The 22,090-nt window shown below is 46.7% G+C and overlaps 1 protein-coding gene across 1 annotated transcript; it reads right to left on the bottom strand.

Annotated features, from left to right (window-relative positions):
* Positions 1 to 1,488: 1,488 nt before the first annotated feature.
* Positions 1,489 to 5,528, bottom strand: LOC117498712. Its single transcript, XM_034150853.1, has one exon. It carries the CDS (start codon positions 5,344 to 5,346, stop codon positions 1,738 to 1,740), a length of 3,609 nt encoding a protein of 1,202 aa, XP_034006744.1. The 5' UTR covers positions 5,347 to 5,528; the 3' UTR covers positions 1,489 to 1,737.
* Between the last annotated feature and the right edge of the window lie 16,562 nt (positions 5,529 to 22,090).

Here is a 22,090-nt window from a genome sequence, read left to right as displayed (position 1 = left end):
TGTTAATGAATGATTTCTCCATCTGTCAGTAAATGATAATCAATACACATCAGTATCAGGTATAATGTTTTTAAAACTCAAAGAATATTAAACTAATAGTAAATTAAATGTTAAACTAAGCAGGAAGCTGATAACCCGGTTAAAACAACAACACAGTAAAACGATTACAATGGAAATAAATTCAAACTTTATGTGAAAAATACAATATTTAAAAGTTATACTTTTTCCCTTCAGCTGTTGATAGATCTTCTTTAATCTCCTTATTCTCATATCTGTTGTTCTGATTAAAATAAACTTCACATTAGTCTGAGTTATTGTTTAACGTTTAGAAAGGTCTCCATCATCCAGCAGGAGCCACCGTATCATTTCAGGACACTCAGCAATACAATCCATCATTAACAAAACTCACGTAGAGTTACACATCTCAAAGGAAATAACATGAAGAGCAGAAAAAACATTTAGCAATAATCTGATATTTGTAAATGATCATAATAGAAAATAAACATCACTTTTAATAAACTTGCAGGTTTCATCTTTTCCATTGGTGGTGATGGTGTCAGGACGTTAATGATTTCTGCACAAAACAATCACACTTTCACATTTCATGCACATGGTACATGTTACTTCCTGTCAAACAGAACATGCAGATTGCTCCTGCAGGGAGATGTTTGTGCAGGAGAACAATAAAGCTTTGTAATTCATTGATTAACACTAGAGCTCTGAGTGCGGGTCTATTTGGACTTCATGTGTTGTATCAGTGACGGAAGAAGTATTCAGATACTTTACTTTGGTTAAAGTTATAATACCACATTGTATAGATACTGTTACAAGTAGAAGTCCTGCATTCAAAATGTCACATAGGTAAAAGTGTGTAAAAGTATAATCAAAATGAAGCTATAGTAATAAATGTAAAGGTACCCGATGCAGAAGAGTAAAGAGTAGAGTGGTGAAGTAAAGAGTCCAACATTTCACTTTGAACTGCATTCCACCTCAGCGCTGGGTGGACCGGGTTCTCTCATATTCCTACAGAACCGCTGATCCAAACAGCCTCACACGGGGCAGCACCTCCCCCTGGTCCATAGCAACACACATGCCAAACAGGAAGTAGATGGGTCCCAGGGTTGGTGAGATCATCTCAGATATAAAAACACAGACGTCTTCCAGTTTGTTGATACATCTCCTCTTGGTCTTGCTGCCATCTGTTTGGTCTTGGTTTGGTTTTGATCCAAAGGATTTGTGATCACTGTGGACTCTGGAGGAGCTTCTCTCGGCTGCTCCTTCAGCATTTCTTCAAGACCAACCATCTTGCTTTAAAAAACTGTAATCCTTCAGGATTAAAGGGAGGCGTGTGGCACAGTGGAAGAGCCTTGGTGTTCGGATCAGGGGGGCACAGGTTCAAACCCCACTGCAGTCAGCATGTCGTTGTGTCCCTGAGACACTTCACCCCAAATTGCTCCTGTAGGGATTGCCCACAGTATTGAGTACAAGTGACATGTCATGTAATTAAAAAAAACAGTTAAACAATAACTTTGTAAGAACAGAATAAAAAAAAAAATGTCCCATGAACATTTGTGTCATCTTCACTTGGTTGTGTTGGCCATCAAGGACTCTTGATCAGTATCACTCACTATCCTGTCTTGTTTAATTGTGTATACACACGTCTCTTCTTTGATATCATGTTCAGCTCTTGTCTTGGTCTCAGTTGGAGCTGGTCTTGATGTTGCCCTCAGTTAAAGATTATTCACTTTGAAGCAGGTTTTCTCCTCTCCTTGCTTTACCCATGAGCTCTTCTTGTCCTCTCATCTCCATCAGGTACTGGACTCGTTCCTTCCAGCCTGAATTGGCCTCAGATTTCTCTCCCTCAATCAGCATATCAATGTACTCTGGAGTGGAGAGAGGATTTGGCCTCAGTGCGATCTCTCCTAGTCTGTTTATAGACTTGACAGACCTCTTCATCATCTCCATCACTTCAGCCTGAAGACGCTGATATTTAGACTTGATTCTGTCGATCATTTCCTGAACAGTTCCCTTAGCCTCTGAGGCTTTCAGGTACTTTTCTTTCAGCTCCTTCACTGTATGCTTTTCTTTAACCTCCTTATACACCCATCTGTACTTCTGCAAAAAATGTTTACTCCAATGACATTTGCCTTTACACTGAGTACAGTTTCCATCTGATCCCATTGCTACACACTTCATTTTATCTGCATCATTGGCATATGGACATAGATAGTGACAGGTGACACAACACACCTGACAGTTGTTTATGCACTGTCCAGAGCCAGATATATCTTCTTTAAAAGGCCTCATGACGACTACTTCAATCTCAAATTGCTCATTTCTGCTGATCTCTGCTTCATGCAGTTTAAGTTGTTCAGTTGTCCCATTAATCGTCTCAAGCTGGGCTAACCCTACTTTAACCTGCTTCTGCACATTTTCAATTGAGATCTGGAGCTGCTTTCTTTCTCTGAGGACTTCCTTTGTCATGGTCAAGCTTTTGGTTGTTAGCTTATCTGAAGCGGCAAAGAACGTCTTCATGCTTTGTGCCCCCATTTGCCAAAACATCTTTTCAAAGCCTCCATCTACCTCCTCTCCACTCAAGTCAGCAGCAGCAGATGATTGGTTCTGTGCAAACAATGCAGAGTTATTGAATTTGAAGTGAACTGGCAGCCCGTCTTTTGTTTTAGGACATGGGACACCTGAAGCTTTGATCGCCTCTAGAACTGGTGGGCGTTGGCCGTCTGCAAATGTCACCAGAACCTGGATGTTATCTGCCACATCTTTGCCAAAGATTGAGAGCACAGAATCAAACACATACTCCTGTGTTGGTGTGAGCCGAGCTGAAGAAGCTGGAACTACAAAACACACTGCGTCAATTTCACTGACGCCACGCTCTGAAGAGAAGAGATTACGTATCTGTTCTGTGATCTCCTTGTCTCTTTTTATTCCTCTTGTATCTCCAAAGCCTGGAGTATCAATGATGGTCAGAGAGAAATGGATTTTAAAGCCCTCTTGGTGGTTGATGTTGTACACAGTGACTTCAGAGGTCTGGCTCTCAGCTTGAGATCTCGACTGATCCTCATCAACTAACTTGAATCTGAAATCGTCCTCCCACTCTACACCAACGATGTAGTTGATGAGTCCATTGATCAGAGTGGACTTTCCAGATCCAGTTGCTCCGAGAATCATTATTGTGCGATTATCCCTGATGCTTTCTTTGCCAAAGTTGTACCTCCGGCATCCTTTGATGTGCATGTCTTCTTCTGTCAGAGGCAGTTTGTAAACTGAGGGAGATTCAGAATTGATCTTTTTGCTTTTACTTTTGAGGAATTCTTTGAGATGTGCACGTTTAGTTGTGCGGACATTAACAGCGATGCTTTCTTTGCTTCTTCCAGCTGTACCACAATCACACCTGACCCTGACAGCGTATTCTGTCTCTAGCTGAAGTCCTGAAATGATCGCCTTCTCAGCTCCTGCCATCATTTGCTCCCAGTGGAGATCTTCCTCTTTCACCTGTTGGTCTGGTTTGGCGTACTCCACGATGTATCTCAAAACGTGGACATCTTGTCCGAGCTCAGCAGGTTTCTCCCAGCTGACTGATATCTCACCTGAGGTAGATTCAACGTGGAGTTTTCCAGGAGGGCTGCAGGGTAAGGTTTTAATGGATCCACTGACTTCATTGGCTGGCCCGGCACCTACTGGTGTCTCTGCCCTGCATCTGAACATGTACTCTGTGTTAGGACTCAGGCCGCTCACTGTGACTTCTTCAGCTTTGGATGCTGTCTTTTGTTTCCAGTCGTCCTTTCCACTGACACAGTACTCAACAGAGTAGGAGGAGATGTCCTCTGCTCCAAATCTGGGTGGAGAAATGTTCAGCGTCACACTGTTGTGGTTTATATCACTTCCTGTTACTGTTGCAGGCTTTGAAGGCGGCTCAAAGTTCTCAGTGACAGAAAGGCCGTCTGTATAAAGGCAGATGCTGGCACCTCTCTGTGTCTCGTTTGTTAAACCCACCGTCAGGAATGTGATGTTCTTGTTCTCCTTGTTGGCCTCTGCAAAATCACTGAAGAGCTTTACTTTATGCCCCATTGCTTCCATTTCTCTTCTTGAGTTGTACCATTGATCTGGAGGGGGGGGATCTTGAGCATCGTCTAGTTTGGGTGTTTGTTGAAGGTAGTTTGATAAAGTTGAGAGGTACGGTTCATCACTTCCCAGCGAGGTGAAGACAAAACACACAGCCTGCTCTGCTTGGAAGCTTTCTTTGTACAGGTCTGTTTGAGATGAGATGATCTTGGTGTTTGTCATCATGTCGGTCAGAGACATCACGGTGTATATTTCTATCTCCTTGCAGTCCATCCACTCGTTCAGGTCCTTGCTGTTGAAAGGAGAAGAACATGTCTTCCTCAGTTCCTCTGCGAGCACAGCTTCTTCTTCTCCTCCTCCTCGGATTGATGGAAGTTTCTTTGCCAGAGTTTGTTGGAATTCCAGTTTGAACTCAGAGCACTTCTGTTTAAAGGTTTTGAGTTTTTTTCCAATCTGTGGGAACTGCTGTGCAGTTTGGGTTCTCAGTGCATCATTGCACCTCATTTCCAGGTTACTGAAGTCCTCCAGGACACTCTGACATTCTTCAACTAATCCTATACTTATCTGACGGACAAGTTTAGCGGCAGAAGAATCTAAACATGTCAGAGGCAACAGCCAGACCTTCACTGGTACTGCGTTTTCCCCGTTGGCTCCCAGCAGCTTTGGCAGACTTTGGTACACCTCTATTGCATCCTGAAAGGATGTTGGAGGTTTCTGAATCAAAAAGTCTCCAATGAATCTGCAGGACACATTCTCAACTTTTTTTTTGTCCTTGTCTTCCATTTTCAGCGAGCCTTCGCCCTCTATTGAAAAGCAGGGGATTTTCTTGATAATCACCTTCAAGTCGCCCTGAATGTCTTGATGGTTCTCGTTGACAGACACCTCACGGTCAAATACTAAGAAGGCTTTTGCCCCATAAAGGATACCTGTGACTACATGTGTCGCTATTCCTTGATCAAATATATATGGATGCTTAACTTTGCCCCTCCCAAGATGATTCATGGACAGTAGTTGGACGTTTGTGGTAGTTTTGTAATTCAGTGTTACTCTGGCCTGATTTTTGGAAGTCTTAGTATCGTTCAGGTATTTGGCTGATCCACTAACCTCTACCAGTCCACTCAAGAAACTTGCCTTCAGCGATGCTTCAACATTTAGTGCTTCAGATTTGTCCTCAATTGATTCAGATGCAACTATATCAAACTCATTATAGCTCTGTGGTCTTTGTTCAATATGTTTTTTAAGGTCCTCAGGGTCCCACAAAGTCATTCCTGCAAAAGAAGAACCAGAAATCAAGCTAGAAACAGATTAGATGTTATTACACACTTACTTTTGGGGAAAGACATATAACAAAATAAAAGTAAAATGCATTCCTGTCAGCAGGAAACACCTGGATATGTTCTTCTACAGGTTGTTCAAATTAAGAGGGCTTCTCATCAACCTCTGGAGCCCTGAACCTCCAACTGCTCCCTGGCACCAGCACCAACTTGCTGCCTCTCTGCTCTGGACCTTTCCAAAAGGCATGTGTTCACCTACTGTGTCTTTTATAACAACGAATGCATGTTCATGTGCACCTATATACATGGACTGTGTGTGTCTCAACTGAAATGTACTAAATTGTCTTCTTCTTCTTCTTCTTCTTCTTCTTCTTCTTCTTCTTCTTCTTCTTCTTCTTCTTGTGCATGCTGGGAGATTTTGGAGTGTGAGTGACTTTTGAGTTATATTTTCCGTTTATTTTTGTGTAATGGGAGTTAATTTAATATAGTTTATCGGTGGTAGTTTGATTTGCTTTACTTTTCGTGCTTTTTGGTGGTGTTTGTGGGGTGTTTTGTGGGCTTCTCCTGCCGGTGTCTCGCCGGCCGGAGTCTGACGCCATGGTAAATGGGGAGTTTGCCAAACTCACGCGGAAGCACGGCATTAAAATCTCAGCTGGCTTCCCATGCACTGTGGAGGAGATCGGGCTGGCTGTGGGAGAGAAGGTCGGGCACAGCAGCATTAAGTCCCTGGCACGGATGAACAGCGCGGTGGTGATCTTTCTGGATCAGGTGGAGAAAGTGAACCGCATCATCGAGACGGGCATCACGGTGAGAGAAATGTTTGTACAGGTACAGCCGCTGATGCTGCCCGCAACCAAAGTTGTACTTTCAAATGTCCCTCCCTTCATAACTGATGAGTTCCTCAGTAGAGAACTGTCCAGACACGGGAAACTTGTTTCTCCAGTGAAAAAGATGCTGTCTGGATGTAAGTCTCAGTTACTGAAACACGTAGTGTCTCACCGCAGACAAGTTTATATGATACTGAACAATCGGAATGCGGAGCTTAACCTCCGTTTTTACGTTAAAGTAGATGATTATGACTATGTGATTTTTGCAACATCATCAGTTATGAAGTGTTTTGGTTGCGGGGAGGAGGGGCACACCGTGAATGCCTGTCCGAGGCGTGGGGATCCGGCTCCGCCTGGTCCGGATGACCCGCAGGCTGGGCCGTCCACCGCTGCGCCGGGACCACCGGCTGTGCCAGGGCCGTCCGTTGCGCCGGAACCGCCCGTGGCTGCGCCGAGGCGGACTGCCGCACCAGCCGCCAAAGCGCCGGTTGTAATGGAGTAGCAGGTGGCTGCTGCTGAGGGAGGGGTGTCTCCCACGGTGGCGGCCGCCAACCTGCTGGACGTTAAAGTTCAGGGTGCACTGGTCAGGTCCCGGTTCCTCAACACTAATGAGATGGATGCTCCCACTAGCTTCTTCTTCGGCCTGGAGAAAAAGAATGGGCAGAGGCGAGTGATCCACTCACTGCTGTCAGACACAGGGCAGGAAATAACAGAGCCAAGCCAGATCAGGAGGCGAGCTGTGAGCTTTTATTCCACCTTATAGACAAGCGAGTATGAGGAGGGGGAAACGCTGTCCGAGGGGTTTTGCAATGAACTACCTCAGGTCTCAGAGGAGACCAACTCACAGCTCGAAGGGCCGTTAACGATCCAGGAGCTGCAGACCGCCCTGCAAGGCATGCAGGGACGGCGGGCTCCTGGTATCGATGGCCTCTCCGCAGAGTTTTATAAAGCCTACTGGGACGTCTTGTCACATGACCTTTTGGACGTTTTTAATGAAAGTCTGGCCTCTGGCTCAATGCCGATGTCCTGCAGGAGAGCGGTGATCACGCTGCTACCAAAGAAAGGAAACCTGCAGGACATCAAAAACTGGGGCCCTGTGTCTCTGCTGTGTGTGGATTACAAACTTCTGTCCAAGGCTTTGGCCACCAGGCTGGGGAGGGCTGTGGAGCAGGTCATCCACCGGGACCAGACCTACTGTGTGCCCGGCAGGTCCATGGTGGACAATGTCCACCTAATTGGAGATGTTTTGGAGGTCTCCAGCTCATTGGGCATTAATACTGGTCTGATTTCTCCAGATCAGGAAAAGGCTTTCGACCGCGTAGAGCACAGCTTCCTCTGGAAAGTAATGGAGAAGTTTGGGTTCAGCGCTGGTTTCATAGCCAAGATCAAGGTGTTGTACAATAAGATTGAGAGTGTGCTGAAGTTCAACGGTGGGCTGTGTGCTCCTTTTAGAGTGTGTAGAGGGGTCCGGCTGGGCTGTGCTCTGTCTGGCATGCTCTGCACTCTCCCTAGAACCCCTCCTCAACAAAATACGCTCCAAACTGCAAGGGCTGTTTTTACCTGGTTTTAATGGAAGCATGGTTTTATCAGCGTATGCAGATGATGTCATTGTTTTTATTAGAGACCAGAAAGATACAGACATTTTAGTCAACATCGTGAGGGAGTTTAGTTCAGCATCGGCAGCGAGGGTGAATTGGAGGAAAAGTGAGGCCCTCGCTGTCGGTGAGTGGAGTGGCGGTCTCCCAGTTCTTCCCCAGAACATGTCATGGAAAAAAGATGGGTTAAAGTACCTGGGTGTGTTCTTGGGAAATACAAATATAGTCCTGAAGAACTGGGAGGACGTCACAGAGAAGAGAGAAAGCTGTCCAAGTGGAAGTGGCTGCTCCCTCAGATGTCTTTTAAAGGTAGAGTGTTGGTTTTAAACAACCTTGTGGCATCCCAACTGTGGCACCGCCTTACCTGTGTAGACCCTCCCTCAGGATTACCTGTGTAGACCCTCCCTCAGGCTTACCTGTGTAGACCCTCCCTCAGGTTTACCTGTGTAGACCCTCCCTCAGGCTTACCTGTGTAGACCCTCCCTCAGGTTTACCTGTGTAGACCCTCCCTCAGGCTTACCTGTGTAGACCCTCCCTCAGGATTACCTGTGTAGACCCTCCCTCAGGCTTACCTGTGTAGACCCTCCCTCAGGCTTACCTGTGTAGACCCTCCCTCAGGCTTACCTGTGTAGACCCTCCCTCAGGCTTACTAGCCCAGATACAAAATAAATTGGTGGATTTCTTTTGAGAGGGTCTACACTGGGTGCCACAGGGGGTGCTGTTTTTATCCAGAGAGGAGGGCGGACAGGGCCTTATCCACCTGGCCAGCCGAACAGCCACTTTGAGGATACAGTTTTTAGAGGTATCTGACCGGCTGATTTGGTGTGGGGAGATGTGAGCAGCTGCATTCTCCGACGCGTGAGTAACCTGGGGCTGGATGCTGCTCTGTTTTTAACTGATTTAAACATTTGAAAGTTCAGTGGGTTACCTCCTTTTTATCAGGTTTTTAAATCTTGGGCCCTTTTTAACCATAAAAGGTGTCCAAAGACTGACTCTCTGTACTGGTTGTTGAAAGAGCCTCTGATTCACAAAGCCAGGTTGGACGTCAGCAGCAGCGAAACACCCGGCCTGACGGTGGCGCTGTGCCGATCCAAGACTCTGTGCCTTCAGCAGCTAGTGGATGCAGTGGGGCCGGAGCTGAGCGATGCCCGGGCCCTGGGCTCTCTGCTGGGTCTGCACTCTGTCCGGGTGGCCCAGAGCAGCGGTTTTCAAAGTGTGAGGCTTCAGGGGAGGCGCAGCATGAGAAAAAAAAGTAACGAGTGTTAAGGAATAATTCTTCTAGATATCTAACCTTTTACTCTGACATGTGTTATCTCCTTTAAGGAAAGGCCTTGGTGCCATATGTGTTGTTGTCACCAGTGTGTGACCGGTCAACTTGACTGGCACGAAGGGTAATTGTTGTGAGAACACTGAGGCACTTCTTTATCGGTGTTTGTGGGCTCTAGGATGTGAAATCCTTGAGGCCATGAGCGTCGGACGCAGGTGATTCAGTGTTTAGTCTACTCCTTCAGAGATGTTGATTTCTCTCTGTGAACCTGTTAAAAGGTCTAGCATAGAGAGAGGTTCTTCAGAATTGACGTGGCAACTCTACCGTGTGGTCAGAACCTCTGACTCTTTGATTTGTGATGTGAATCCTCCGGCCGAATACTCTGAATAAACCCATCAGTGTTTGACATCAAAGCTCCAACTCTCACCGTGTCTCCTTCCTGAGTCGGTGACTCCATGCATTACTACACAGAAGTTTCCTCCACAACGAGAACAAGATGAGTAAAGTGTCACTTGCACACTTTTGGCTGTCTGTGGAGACCGAGTTCCCCCACCTCGCCAAAAAGGCTGTAAAAGTGCTCATTCCCTTCACCTCCACCTACCTGTGTAAGTGCGGGTTTTCCGCATTGACTTTGATCAAAAGCAAGTACCGGTCAAGGCTGCAGCCAGAGGATGATCTCCGTTTATTCCTGTCTACATTGCATCCCCGCCAGAGTCCTGCACGGGTCTGATTTTCAAGACCCGCTCACGCCCCGCACCTGCAACGTGCAATACCGAACCCGCCCCGCCACCCACACATATTGCCAATTAGTTCCGCAAACCGACCCGACCCGTCGGCACAAGATCCGCAAACCGACCCGACCCGCATATCCTAGGAGCACTGAAAACATGCAATTATTAACACACGCAGTTGCGTATTTGGCTCAAAGAGTGTGGGATGTTGGTTATTTTCTCCATGACACCAAAAGCCTCCCAGACGTTGGATTTCGCTCTTGAGGAAGAGTTATTTACAATGCTGTATTCTCCGCTAGAGCTTCACCTCAGCCATTTCGAATGTGGCGCGCTCAGCAGCAGATTGATGCAGAGGTTATGATTATGCGCGGTCCCGCGGGGAGAGGTCTGAGGAATCTTACCACCCGCGAATCACTTTTTTGCGGGTCACCCGTCGGGTACCGACCCAATGCAGGACTCTGATCCCTGCATCATCCGCCTGTGCGCATCAAAGACGCAGACTCATTGTTCCCAGCACTAAAGTAGGGGTTAGTGTAATAAGGAGGCAAAGTTGATGTTCAGTGTGTTGCCGGGAACATATAAGGATTCATCCACGATGTTGAAAATGTAAAAAATGTTTAAAACACATATTTAAAACATAAAGATAAAAAGGTTTTAAAAAGTTATTTTTTAATGTTTTTAGGAGGTGATGCTACTCAGCCAATCAAATCGGTGCAGTCAGTGAGTCAGCACGATAGATTCAAACACACAGAGACGAGACAAGAAGAGAGAAACAGTTGGAGTAACTTCAAATGGCGTGCTCAAAAAAGAGAAAGGTAGACAGCGAAAACAGAGCATTTAATGACATTTGCTCTTACTGGACCTCTTTGAAATGCAATTGAATACCCCTGCATTATAGCAACAACAACAATAATAATTAAAGCTGCAAGCAGCGTTGAGCGGGTCTTCGACGCTCCGCAGGCTGTTGTCCGCACGTCGAGGTGTGTGTGTAGGTGTCTCGAGGACTCGGCCAACGTGGGAAGTTTCAGGCCGATCGGACAACGTAAATGGGAGTTACAGCAGTATCATAAACATTGTGTTTGATGGCGAGTGATCTGTCGCCATGGCAACGGAATTTGATGACACCCCATAATACGCTTAGATGTGTTCAGGGCCGGACCATTAGCCATGATCTGAAGTCTGGTGCAGTTTGGACCATTTTCCATTGACTTAAGACAACATCGTGTTTTACGGCGAGTGATTCGTTGCCATGGAAACGGCATACGATGAGATCTCAAATTTCGCGTAGAGCTGTTGAGTCATGGACCAGTGATATAAAAGTGAAGATTGGGGGACGATGGGACCGTGTCCATTGGATTTACGGCGACACCGTGTTTTATGGCGAGGAATGCGTTGCCATGGAAACGGCATACGGTGAGATCTCAGATTTCACGTAGAGCTGTTGAGGGCCGGACCATTAACTGTCATCTGAAGTCTGGTGCGGTTTGGAACCTTTTCCATTGAATTAAGACAACATCGTGTTTTATGGCGAGTGATGCGTTGCCATGGAAACGGCATACGGTGAGATCTCAGATTTGACGTAGAGCTGTTGAGTCATGGACCAGTGATATAAAAGTGAAGATTGGGGGACGATGGGACCGTGTCCATTGGATTTACAGCGACACCGTGTTTTACGGCGTGGGATGCGTTGCCATGGAAACGGCATACGGTGAGATCTCAGATTTGACGTAGAGCTGTTGAGTCATGGAGCAGTAATATAAAAGTGAAGATTGGGGGACGATGGGACCGTGTCGATTGGATTTACAGCGACACCGTGTTTTACGGCGAGGAATGCGTTGCCATGGAAACGGCATACGGTGAGATCTCAAATTTCGCGTAGAGCTGTTGAGTCATGGATCAGTAATATAAAAGTGAAGATTGGGGGACGATGGGACCGTGTCGATTGGATTTACAGCGACACTGTGTTTTATGGCGAGGAATGCGTTGCCATGGAAACGGCATACGGTGAGATCTCAGATTTCACGTAGAGCTGTTGAGTCATGGACCAGTGATATAAAAGTGAAGATTGGGGGACGATGGGACCGTGTCCATTGGATTTACGGCGACACCGTGTTTTATGGCGAGGAATGCGTTGCCATGGAAACGGCATACGGTGAGATCTCAAATTTCACGTAGAGCTGTTGAGTCATGGACCAGTGATATAAAAGTGAAGATTGGGGGACGATGGGACCGTGTCCATTGGATTTACAGCGACACCGTGTTTTATGGCGAGGGATTCGTTGCCATGACAACAGCTTTTGAGGAAAACTCACTTTCGTCATATTAATGTGTTGAGGGCCGGACCATTAACTGTCATCTGAAGTCTGGTGCAGTTTGGAACATTTTCCATTGAGTTAAGACAACATTGTGAATTGGTGGCGTTGTGAGCATGTCAGTTTGAGTGATGACATCATCGTATTCCATGGCGTTTGATGGGCCTAGCATCGAGCGAACGCGAACTTTGGCGCCAAATAACGGCTGCGCCGTGCGAAAGAAAAAAACTTCCGTGATAACTTTTAATTGCCCATGTCTCGAGATGCTACCCGACGAATTTCGAGTCGTACGGATAAAGTCCCTGGGAGAAGATAGATTTTGCGCGGAGGACGAAAAACGCGATAAATGGCGTTTTTTGACGCCTTTTTCGACGCCAAATTCAAAATGGCCGACTTCCTGTACGTTATTTTATACCCCTCCAAGAGGCTTTTTGGTTTGTCTCCGCACCTTAGATAGGCTTAGCGAGTTTCGTTCGGTTACGTGAAAGTTAAAGTAGGGGGAGTTAACGTTAAAAACGGAAGTGGGCGTGGCCTACGCAATTTTTGACGTAAAGTTCCGGGACCAATTACACATCTCAAGTTGCAGCACTTCTGACGCACGTGCAAAATTTGTTGAGTTTTCACATATGTGGCGGGGGTCAAAAGTGCGCGCGAAAGATTAAAATAATAATAATAATAATAATAAATAATCGGACCAATATCAATAATGTGCTCGTTTACAGTGACGTGGGCTACGCCCACGTCACTGTAGGCCGTTGGCCTACCTACTGTCATGATTTAGGCCACTTTTAATGGGCTTTTACCCATCTTTTCCCCTGTTTTTAGTGGGTTTTGCATGGTTATCGCTCGCTTCGCGAGCGACTAAATTGATCGTAACGATATTAATTATGCGAGTTGCACTCACGTGGGCTTCGCCCACGTGACTGGGCTCGCGCGGACTATCTGCCGTTACTATTTCCGAACTTTTTCTGTGCTTTTGCCGGTCGTTTTCCCTGTTTTTGGGTGTTTTTCGCAGGTTTATCGGTCGCTGCGCGACCGATTTCAATAGGGTCTTCGCCGACCTATGGTCTCAGACCCTAATTAAAGCTGCAAGCAGCGTTGAGCGGGTCTTCGACGCTCCGCAGGCTGTTGTCCGCACGTCGAGGTATCATGCAGGAGTTTTCCGGACTCGGCCGTTGGCAAACGTGTGAAGTTTCAGGCCGATCGGACAACGTAAATGGGAGTTACAGCAGTATTATACAGTAAACATTGTGTTTGATGGCGAGTGATCTACTGCCATGGCAACGGCATATGATGACATCCCAGAATTGGCGTAGAGCTGTTGAGGGCCGGACCATTAACTGTCATCTGAAGTCTGGTGCCGTTTTGAACCTTTTCCATTGAATTAAGACAACATCGTGTTTTACGGCGTGGGATGCGTTGCCATGGAAACGGCATACGGTGAGATCTCAGATTTCACGTAGAGCTGTTGAGCGCCGGACCATTAACTGTCATCTGAAGTCTGGTGCAGTTTGGATCATTTTCCATTGAATTAAGACAACTTCGTGTTTTACGGCGTGGGATGCGTTGCCATGGAAACGGCATACGATGACATCCCATAATTGGCATAGTGCTGTTGAGGGCCGGACCATTAACTGTCATCTGAAGTCTGGTGCAGTTTGGACCATTTTCCATTGACATAAGACAACATCGTGTTTTACGGCGAGTGATTCGTTGCCATGGCAACAGCTTTTGAGGAAAACTCACTTTTGTCATATGAATGTGTTGAGGGCCGGACCATTAACTGTCATCTGAAGTCTGGTGCCGTTTTGAACCTTTTCCATTGAATTAAGACAACATCGTGTTTTACGGCGAGTGATTCGTTGCCATGGCAACAGCTTTTGAGGAAAACTCACTTTTGTCATATGAATGTGTTGAGGGCTGGACCATTAACTGTCATCTGAAGTCTGGTGCAGTTTGGAACCATTTTCATAGGAGTAACAGCAACTTCGTGTTTTATGGCGAAGGATGCGTTGCCATGGAAACGGCATATGATGACATCCCATAATAGGCGGAGAGCTGTTGAGGGCTGGACCATTAACTGTCATCTGAAGTCTGGTGCAGTTTGGAACCATTTTCATAGGAGTAACAGCAACTTCGTGTTTTATGGCGAAGGATGCGTTGCCATGGAAACGGCATATGATGACATCCCATAATAGGCGGAGAGCTGTTGAGGGCTGGACCATTAACTGTCATCTGAAGTCTGGTGCAGTTTGGAACCATTTTCATAGGAGTAACAGCAACTTCGTGTTTTATGGCGAAGGATGCGTTGCCATGGAAACGGCATATGATGACATCCCATAATAGGCGGAGAGCTGTTGAGGGCCGGACCATTAACTGTCATCTGAAGTCTGGTGCCGTTTGGAACTTTTTCCATTGAATTAAGACAACTTCGTGTTTTACGGCGAGTGATTCGTTGCCATGGAAACGGCATATGATGACATCCCAGAATTGGCGTAGAGCTGTTGAGGGCCGGACCATTAACTGTCATCTGAAGTCTGGTGCCGTTTTGAACCTTTTCCATTGAATTAAGACAACACCGTGTTTTATGGCGAGGGATTCGTTGCCATGGCAACAGCTTTTGAGGAAAACTCACTTTTGTCATATGAATGTGTTGAGGGCCGGACCATTAACTGTCATCTGAAGTCTGGTGCAGTTTGGAGCATTTTCCATTGAATTAAGACAACATCGTGTTTTACGGCGTGGGATGCGTTGCCATGGAAACGGCATACGGTGAGATCTCAGATTTCGCGTAGAGCTGTTGAGTCATGGACCAGTGATATAAAAGTGAAGATTGTGGGACGATGGGACCGTGTCGATTGGATTTACAGCGACACCGTGTTTTATGGCGAGGAATGCGTTGCCATGGAAACGGCATACGGTGAGATCTCAGATTTCGCGTAGAGCTGTTAAGTCATGGACCAGTAATATAAAAGTGAAGATTGGGGGACGATGGGACCGTGTCCATTGGATTTACAGCGACACTGTGTTTTATGGCGAGGAATGCGTTGCCATGGAAACGGCATATGATGACATCCCAGAATTGGCGTAGAGCTGTTGAGGGCCGGACTAGTAGCCATGATCTGAAGTCTGGTGCAGTTTGGACCATTTTCCAATGACTTAAGACAACATCGTGTTTTATGGCGAGGGATTCGTTGCCATGGTAACGCCATATTAAGTAACATAAAATTTGACGTCGAGCTGTTCAGGGCCGCAGTGTTAACCATCATGTGAAGTTTGGTGGCGTTGTGAGCATGTCAGTTGGAGTTATGACATCATCGTGTTCCATGGCGTTTGATGGGCCTAGCATCGAGCGAACGCAAACTTTGGCGCCAAATCACGGCTGCGCCGTGCGAAAGAAAAAAACTTCCGTGATAACTTTGAATTGCCCATGTCTGGAGATGCTACCCGACGAATTTCGAGTCGTACGGATAAAGTCCCTGGGAGAAGATAGATTTTGCGCGGAGGACGAGAAACGCGATAAATCGCGTTTTTTCGACGCCAAATTCAAAATGGCCGACTTCCTGTACGTTATTTTTTACCCCTCCAAGAGGCTTTTTTGTTCGTCTCCGCACCCTAGATATGCGTAGCGAGTTTCGTTCGTTTACGTGAAAGTTAAAGTGGGGGGAGTTTACGTTAAAAACAGAAGTGGGCGTGGCCTACACAATTTTTTACGCAAAGTTCCGGAACCAATTACATATCGCAAGTTGCACCACTTCTGACGCGCGTGCAAAATTTGGTGAGTTTTCACATGTGTTGCGGGGGTCAAAGGTTTATCGGTCGCTGCGCGACCGATTTCAATAGGGTCTTCGCCGACCTAGGTCTCAGACCCTAATAAATAATCGGACCAATATCAATAATGTGCTCGTTTACAGTGACGTGGGCTACGCCCACGTCACTGTAGGCCGTTGGGCTACCTACTGTCATGATTTAGGCCACTTTTAATGGGCTTTTACCCGTCTTTTTCCCTGTTTTTAGTGAGTTTTCCATGGTTATCGCTCGCTTCGCGAGCGACTAAATTGATCGTAACGATATTAATTATGCGAGTTGCACTCACGTGGGCTTCGCCCACGTGACTGGGCTCACGCGGACTATCTGTCGTTACTATTTCCGAACCTTTTCTGTGCTTTTGCCGGTCGTTTTCCCTGTTTTTATGTGTTTTTCGCAGGTTTATCGGTCGCTGCGCGACCGATTTCAATAGGGTCTTCGCCGACCTATGGTCTCAGACCCTAATTAAAGCTGCAAGCAGCGTTGAGCGGGTCTTCGACGCTCCGCAGGCTGTTGTCCGCACGTCGAGGTATCATGCAGGAGTTTTCCGGACTCGGCCGTTGGCAAACGTGGGAAGTTTCAGGCCGATCGGACAACGTAAATGGGAGTTACAGCAGTATCATAAACATTGTGTTTGATGGCGAGTGATCTGTCGCCATGGCAACGGAATTTGATGACACCCCATAATACGCTTAGATGTGTTCAGGGCCGGACCATTAGCCATGATCTGAAGTCTGCTGCAGTTTGGACCATTTTCCATTGACTTAAGACAACATCGTGTTTTATGGCGAGGAATGCGTTGCCATGGAAACGGCATACGGTGAGATCTCAGATTTCGCGTAGAGCTGTTGAGTCATGGACCAGTGATATAAAAGTGAAGATTGGGGGACGATGGGACCGTGTCGATTGGATTTACAGCGACACCGTGTTTTATGGCGAGGAATGCGTTGCCATGGAAACGGCATACGGTGAGATCTCAAATTTCGCGTAGAGCTGTTGAGTCATGGACCAGTAATATAAAAGTGAAGATTGTGGGACGATGGGACCGTGTCGATTGGATTTACAGCGACACCGTGTTTTACGGCGTGGAATGCGTTGCCATGGAAACGGCATATGATGACATCCCATAATTGACATAGTGCTGTTGAGGGCCGGACTAGTAGCCATGATCTGAAGTCTTGTGCAGTTTGGACAATTTTCCATTGACGTAAGACAACATCGTGTTTTACGGCGAGTGATTCGTTGCCATGGAAACGGCATACGGTGAGATCTCAGATTTCGCGTAGAGCTGTTGAGTCATGGACCAGTGATATAAAAGTGAAGGTTGGGGGACGATGGGACCGTGTCCATTGGATTTACAGCGACACCGTGTTTTATGGCGAGGGATTCGTTGCCATGGCAACAGCTTTTGAGGAAAACTCACTTTTGTCATATTAATGTGTTGAGGGCCGGACCATTAACTGTCATCTGAAGTCTGGTGCAGTTTGGAGCATTTTCCATTGACTTAAGACAACATTGTGAAGTTTGGTGGCGTTGTGAGCATGTCAGTTGGTGTTATGACATCATCGTGTTCCATGGCGTTTGATGGGCCTAGCATCGAGCGAACGCGAACTTTGGCGCCAAATAACGGCTGCGCCGTGCGAAAGAAAAAAACTTCCGTGATAACTTTTAATTGCCCATGTCTCGAGATGCTACCCGACGAATTTCGAGTCGTACGGATAAAGTCCCTGGGAGAAGATAGATTTTGCGCGGAGGACGAGAAACGCGATAAATCGCGTTTTTTGACGCCTTTTTCGACGCCAAATTCAAAATGGCCGACTTCCTGTACGTTATTTTATACCCCTCCAAGAGGCTTTTTTGTTTGTCTCCGCACCTTAGATAGGCTTAGCGAGTTTCGTTGGGTTACGTGAAAGTTAAAGTAGGGGGAGTTAACGTTAAAAACGGAAGTGGGCGTGGCCTACGCAATTTTTTACGTAAAGTTCCGGGACCAATTACACATCTCAAGTTGCAGCACTTCTGACGCGCATGCAAAATATGGTCAGTTTTCACATATTTAGCGGGGGTCAAAAGTGTGCGCAAAAGGTTCAAATAATAATCAGAATAATAATAATAATAATAATAATCGGACCAATATCAATAATGCGCAAGCTAGTCACATGGGCGCGAAGCGCCCATGTGACTAGGTTCGCGTGGGCTACCTACTGTCATGATTTAGGCCACTTTTAATGGGCTTTTACCCGTCTTTTCCCCTGTTTTTAGTGGGTTTTGCATGGTTGTCGCTCGCTTCGCGAGCGACTAAATTGATCGTAACGATATGAATTATGCGAGTTGCACTCACGTGGGCGAAGCCCACGTGAGTGGGCTCGCGCGGACTATCTGCCGTCACTATTTCCGAACCTTTTCTGTGCTTTTGTCGGTCGTTTTCCCTGTTTTTGGGTGTTTTTAGCAGGTTTATCGGTCGCTGCGCGACCGATTTCAATAGGGTCTTCGCCGACCTATGGTCTCAGACCCTAATTAAAGCTGCAAGCAGCGTTGAGCGGGTCTTCGACGCTCCGCAGGCTGTTGTCCGCACGTCGAGGTGCGTGTGTAGGTGTCTCGAGGACTCGGCCGTTGGCAAACGTGGGAAGTTTCAGGCCGATCGGACAACGTACATGGGAGTTACAGCAGTATCATAAACATTGTGTTTGATGGCGAGTGATCAGTCGCCATGGCAACGGAATTTGATGACACCCCATAATACGCCTAGATGTGTTGAGGGCCGGACCATTAGCCATCATCTGATGTCTGGTGCCGTTTGGACGTTTTTCCAGTGAGTTAGGACAACACAGTGTTTTCATGGCGAGGAATGCGTTGCCATGGAAACGGCATATGATGACATCCCATAATTGACATAGTGCTGTTGAGGGCCGGACTAGTAGCCATGATCTGAAGTCTTGTGCAGTTTGGACAATTTTCCATTGAATTAAGACAACATCGTGTTTTATGGCGTGGGATGCGTTGCCATGGAAACGGCATACGGTGAGATCTCAGATTTCGCGTAGAGCTGTTGAGTCATGGACCAGTGATATAAAAGTGAAGATTGGGGGACGATGGGACCGTGTCGATTGGATTTACAGCGACACCGTGTTTTATGGCGAGGAATGCGTTGCCATGGAAACGGCATACGGTGAGATCTCAGATTTCGCGTAGAGCTGTTGAGGGCCGGACCATTAACTGTCATCTGAAGTCTGGTGCCGTTTGGAACGTTTTCCAATGACTTAAGACAACATCGTGTTTTACGGCGTGGGATGCGTTGCCATGGAAACGGCATACGGTGAGATCTCAGATTTCGCGTAGAGCTGTTGAGGGCCGGATTATTAACTGTCATCTGAAGTCTGGTGCAGTTTGGAGCATTTTCCATTGACTGAAGACAACATTGTGAAGTTTGGTGGCGTTCTGAGCATGTCAGTTTGAGTGATGACATCATCGTGTTCCATGGCGTTTGATGGGCCTAGCATCGAGCGAACGCGAACTTTGGCGCCAAATAACGGCTGCGCCGTGCGAAAGAAAAAAACTTCCGTGATAACTTTTAATTGCCCATGTCTCGAGATGCTACCCGACGAATTTCGAGTCGTACGGATAAAGTCCCTGGGAGGAGATAGATTTTGCGCGGAGGACGAAAAACGCGATAAATGGCGTTTTTTGACGCCTTTTTTCGACGCCAAATTCAAAATGGCCGACTTCCTGTACGTTATTTTATACCCCTCCAAGAGGCTTTTTTGTTTGTCTCCGCACCTTAGATAGGCTTAGCGAGTTTCGTTCGGTTACGTGAAAGTTAAAGTAGGGGGAGTTAACGTTAAAAACGGAAGTGGGCGTGGCCTACGCAATTTTTGACGTAAAGTTCCGGGACCAATTACACATCGCAATTTTGCGCACTTCTGACGCGTGTGCAAAATTTGTTGAGTTTTCACATATGTGGCGGGGCTCAAAAGTGCGCTCAATGTATTAAAATAATAATAATAATAATAATTAAAGCTGCAAGCAGCGTTGAGCGGGTCTTCGACGCTCCGCAGGCTGTTGTCCGCACGTCGAGGTGTGTGTGTAGGTGTCTCGAGCTGTTGAGGGCCGGACTATTAACTGTCATCTGAAGTCTGGTGCCGTTTTGAACCTTTTCCATTGATTTAAGACAACATGGTGTTTTATGGCGAGTGATGCGTTGCCATGGAAACGGCATATGATGACATCCCATAATTGGCATAGTGCTGTTGAGGGCCGGACCATTAACTGTCATCTGAAGTGTGGTGCAGTTTGGAACGTTTTCCATTGATTTAAGACAACATTGTGTTTTTTCGCCAGGGATGCGTTGCCATGGAAACGGCATATGATGACATCCCATAATTGGCATAGTGCTGTTGAGGGCCGGACCATTAACTGTCATCTGAAGTCTGGTGCCGTTTGGAAGCTTTTCCATTGAATTAAGACAACATCGTGTTTTACGGCGAGTGATTCGTTGCCATGGAAACGGCATATGATGACATCCCAGAATTGGCATAGAGCTGTTGAGGGCCGGACCATTAACTGTCATCTGAAGTCTGGTGCCGTTTGGAAGCTTTTCCATTGAATTAAGACAACATCGTGTTTTACGGCGAGTGATTAGTTGGCATGGAAACGGCATATGATGACATCCCAGAATACGCGTAGAGCTGTTGAGGGCCGGACTAGTAGCCATGATCTGAAGTCTGGTGCAGTTTGGAACCTTTTCCATTGAATTAAGACAACATCGTGTTTTACGGCGTGGGATGCGTTGCCATGGAAACGGCATACGGTGAGATCTCAGATTTCACGTAGAGCTGTCGAGTCATGGACCAGTGATATAAAAGTGAAGATTGTGGGACGATGGGACCGTGTCGATTGGATTTACAGCGACACCGTGTTTTATGGCGAGGAATGCGTTGCCATGGAAACGGCATACGGTGAGATCTCAAATTCCCTAACCCTAACCCTAACCCTAACCCTAACCCATTAACTGTCATCTGAAGTCTGGTGCAGTTTGGAGCATTTTCCATTGACTTAAGACAACATTGTGAAGTTTTGTGGCGTTGTGAGCATGTCAGTTGGTGTTATGACATCATCGTATTGGTTTGATGGGCCTAGCATCGAGCGAACGCGAACTTTGGCGCCAAATAACGGCTGCGCCGTGCGAAAGAAAAAAACTTCCGTGATAACTTTTAATTGCCCATGTCTCGAGATGCTACCCGACGAATTTCGAGTGGTACGGATAAAGTCCCTGGGAGAAGATAGATTTTGCGTGGAGGACGAAAAACGCGATAAATCGCGTTTTTCCGACGCCAAATTCAAAATGGCCGACTTCCTGTACGTTATTTTTTACCCCTCCAAGAGGCTTTTTTGTTGGTCTCCGCACCCTAGATATGCGTAGCGAGTTTCGTTTGTTTACGTGAAAGTTAAAGTTGCCGGCTGTACGATATAAGCGGAAGTGGGCGTGGCCTACGCAATTTTTAACGTAAAGTTCCGGAACCAATTACACATCTCAAGTTGCAGCAGTTCTGACGCGCGTGCAACATTTGGTGAGTTTTCACATATGTGGCGGGGGTCAAAAGTGCGCGCGAAAAGTTCAAATAAGAATAATAATAATAATTAAAGCTGCAAGCAGCGTTGAGCGGGTCTTCGACGCTCCGCAGGCTGTTGTCCGCACGTCGAGGTATCATGCAGGAGTTTTCCGGACTCGGCCGTTGGCAAACGTGGGAAGTTTCAGGCCGATCGGACAATGTAAATGGGAGTTACAGCAGTATTATAAAGTAAACATAGTGTTTGATGGCGAGTGATCTACTGCCATGGCAACGGCATATGATGACATCCCAGTATTGGCGTAGAGCTGTTGAGGGGCGGACTAGTAGTCGTCATCTGAAGTCTGGTGCAGTTTGGACCATTTTCCAATGACTTAAGACAACATTGTGTTTTATGGCGAAGGATGCGTTGCCATGGAAACGGCATATGATGACATCCCATAATTGGCATAGTGCTGTTGAGGGGCGGACTAGTAGCCGTCATCTGAAGTCTGGTGCAGTTTGGAAGCTTTTCCATTGAATTAAGACAACATCGTGTTTTATGGCGAGTGATTCGTTGCCATGGCAACGGCATACGGTGAGATCTCAGATTTCACGTAGTGCTGTTGAGGGCCGGACCATTAACTGTCATCT

This window comes from Trematomus bernacchii, unplaced genomic scaffold (genome assembly GCF_902827165.1).
Source record: "Trematomus bernacchii unplaced genomic scaffold, fTreBer1.1, whole genome shotgun sequence".
NCBI lineage: Eukaryota > Metazoa > Chordata > Actinopteri > Perciformes > Nototheniidae > Trematomus > Trematomus bernacchii.
This window is presented reverse-complemented; position numbering and strand designations above follow the sequence as displayed.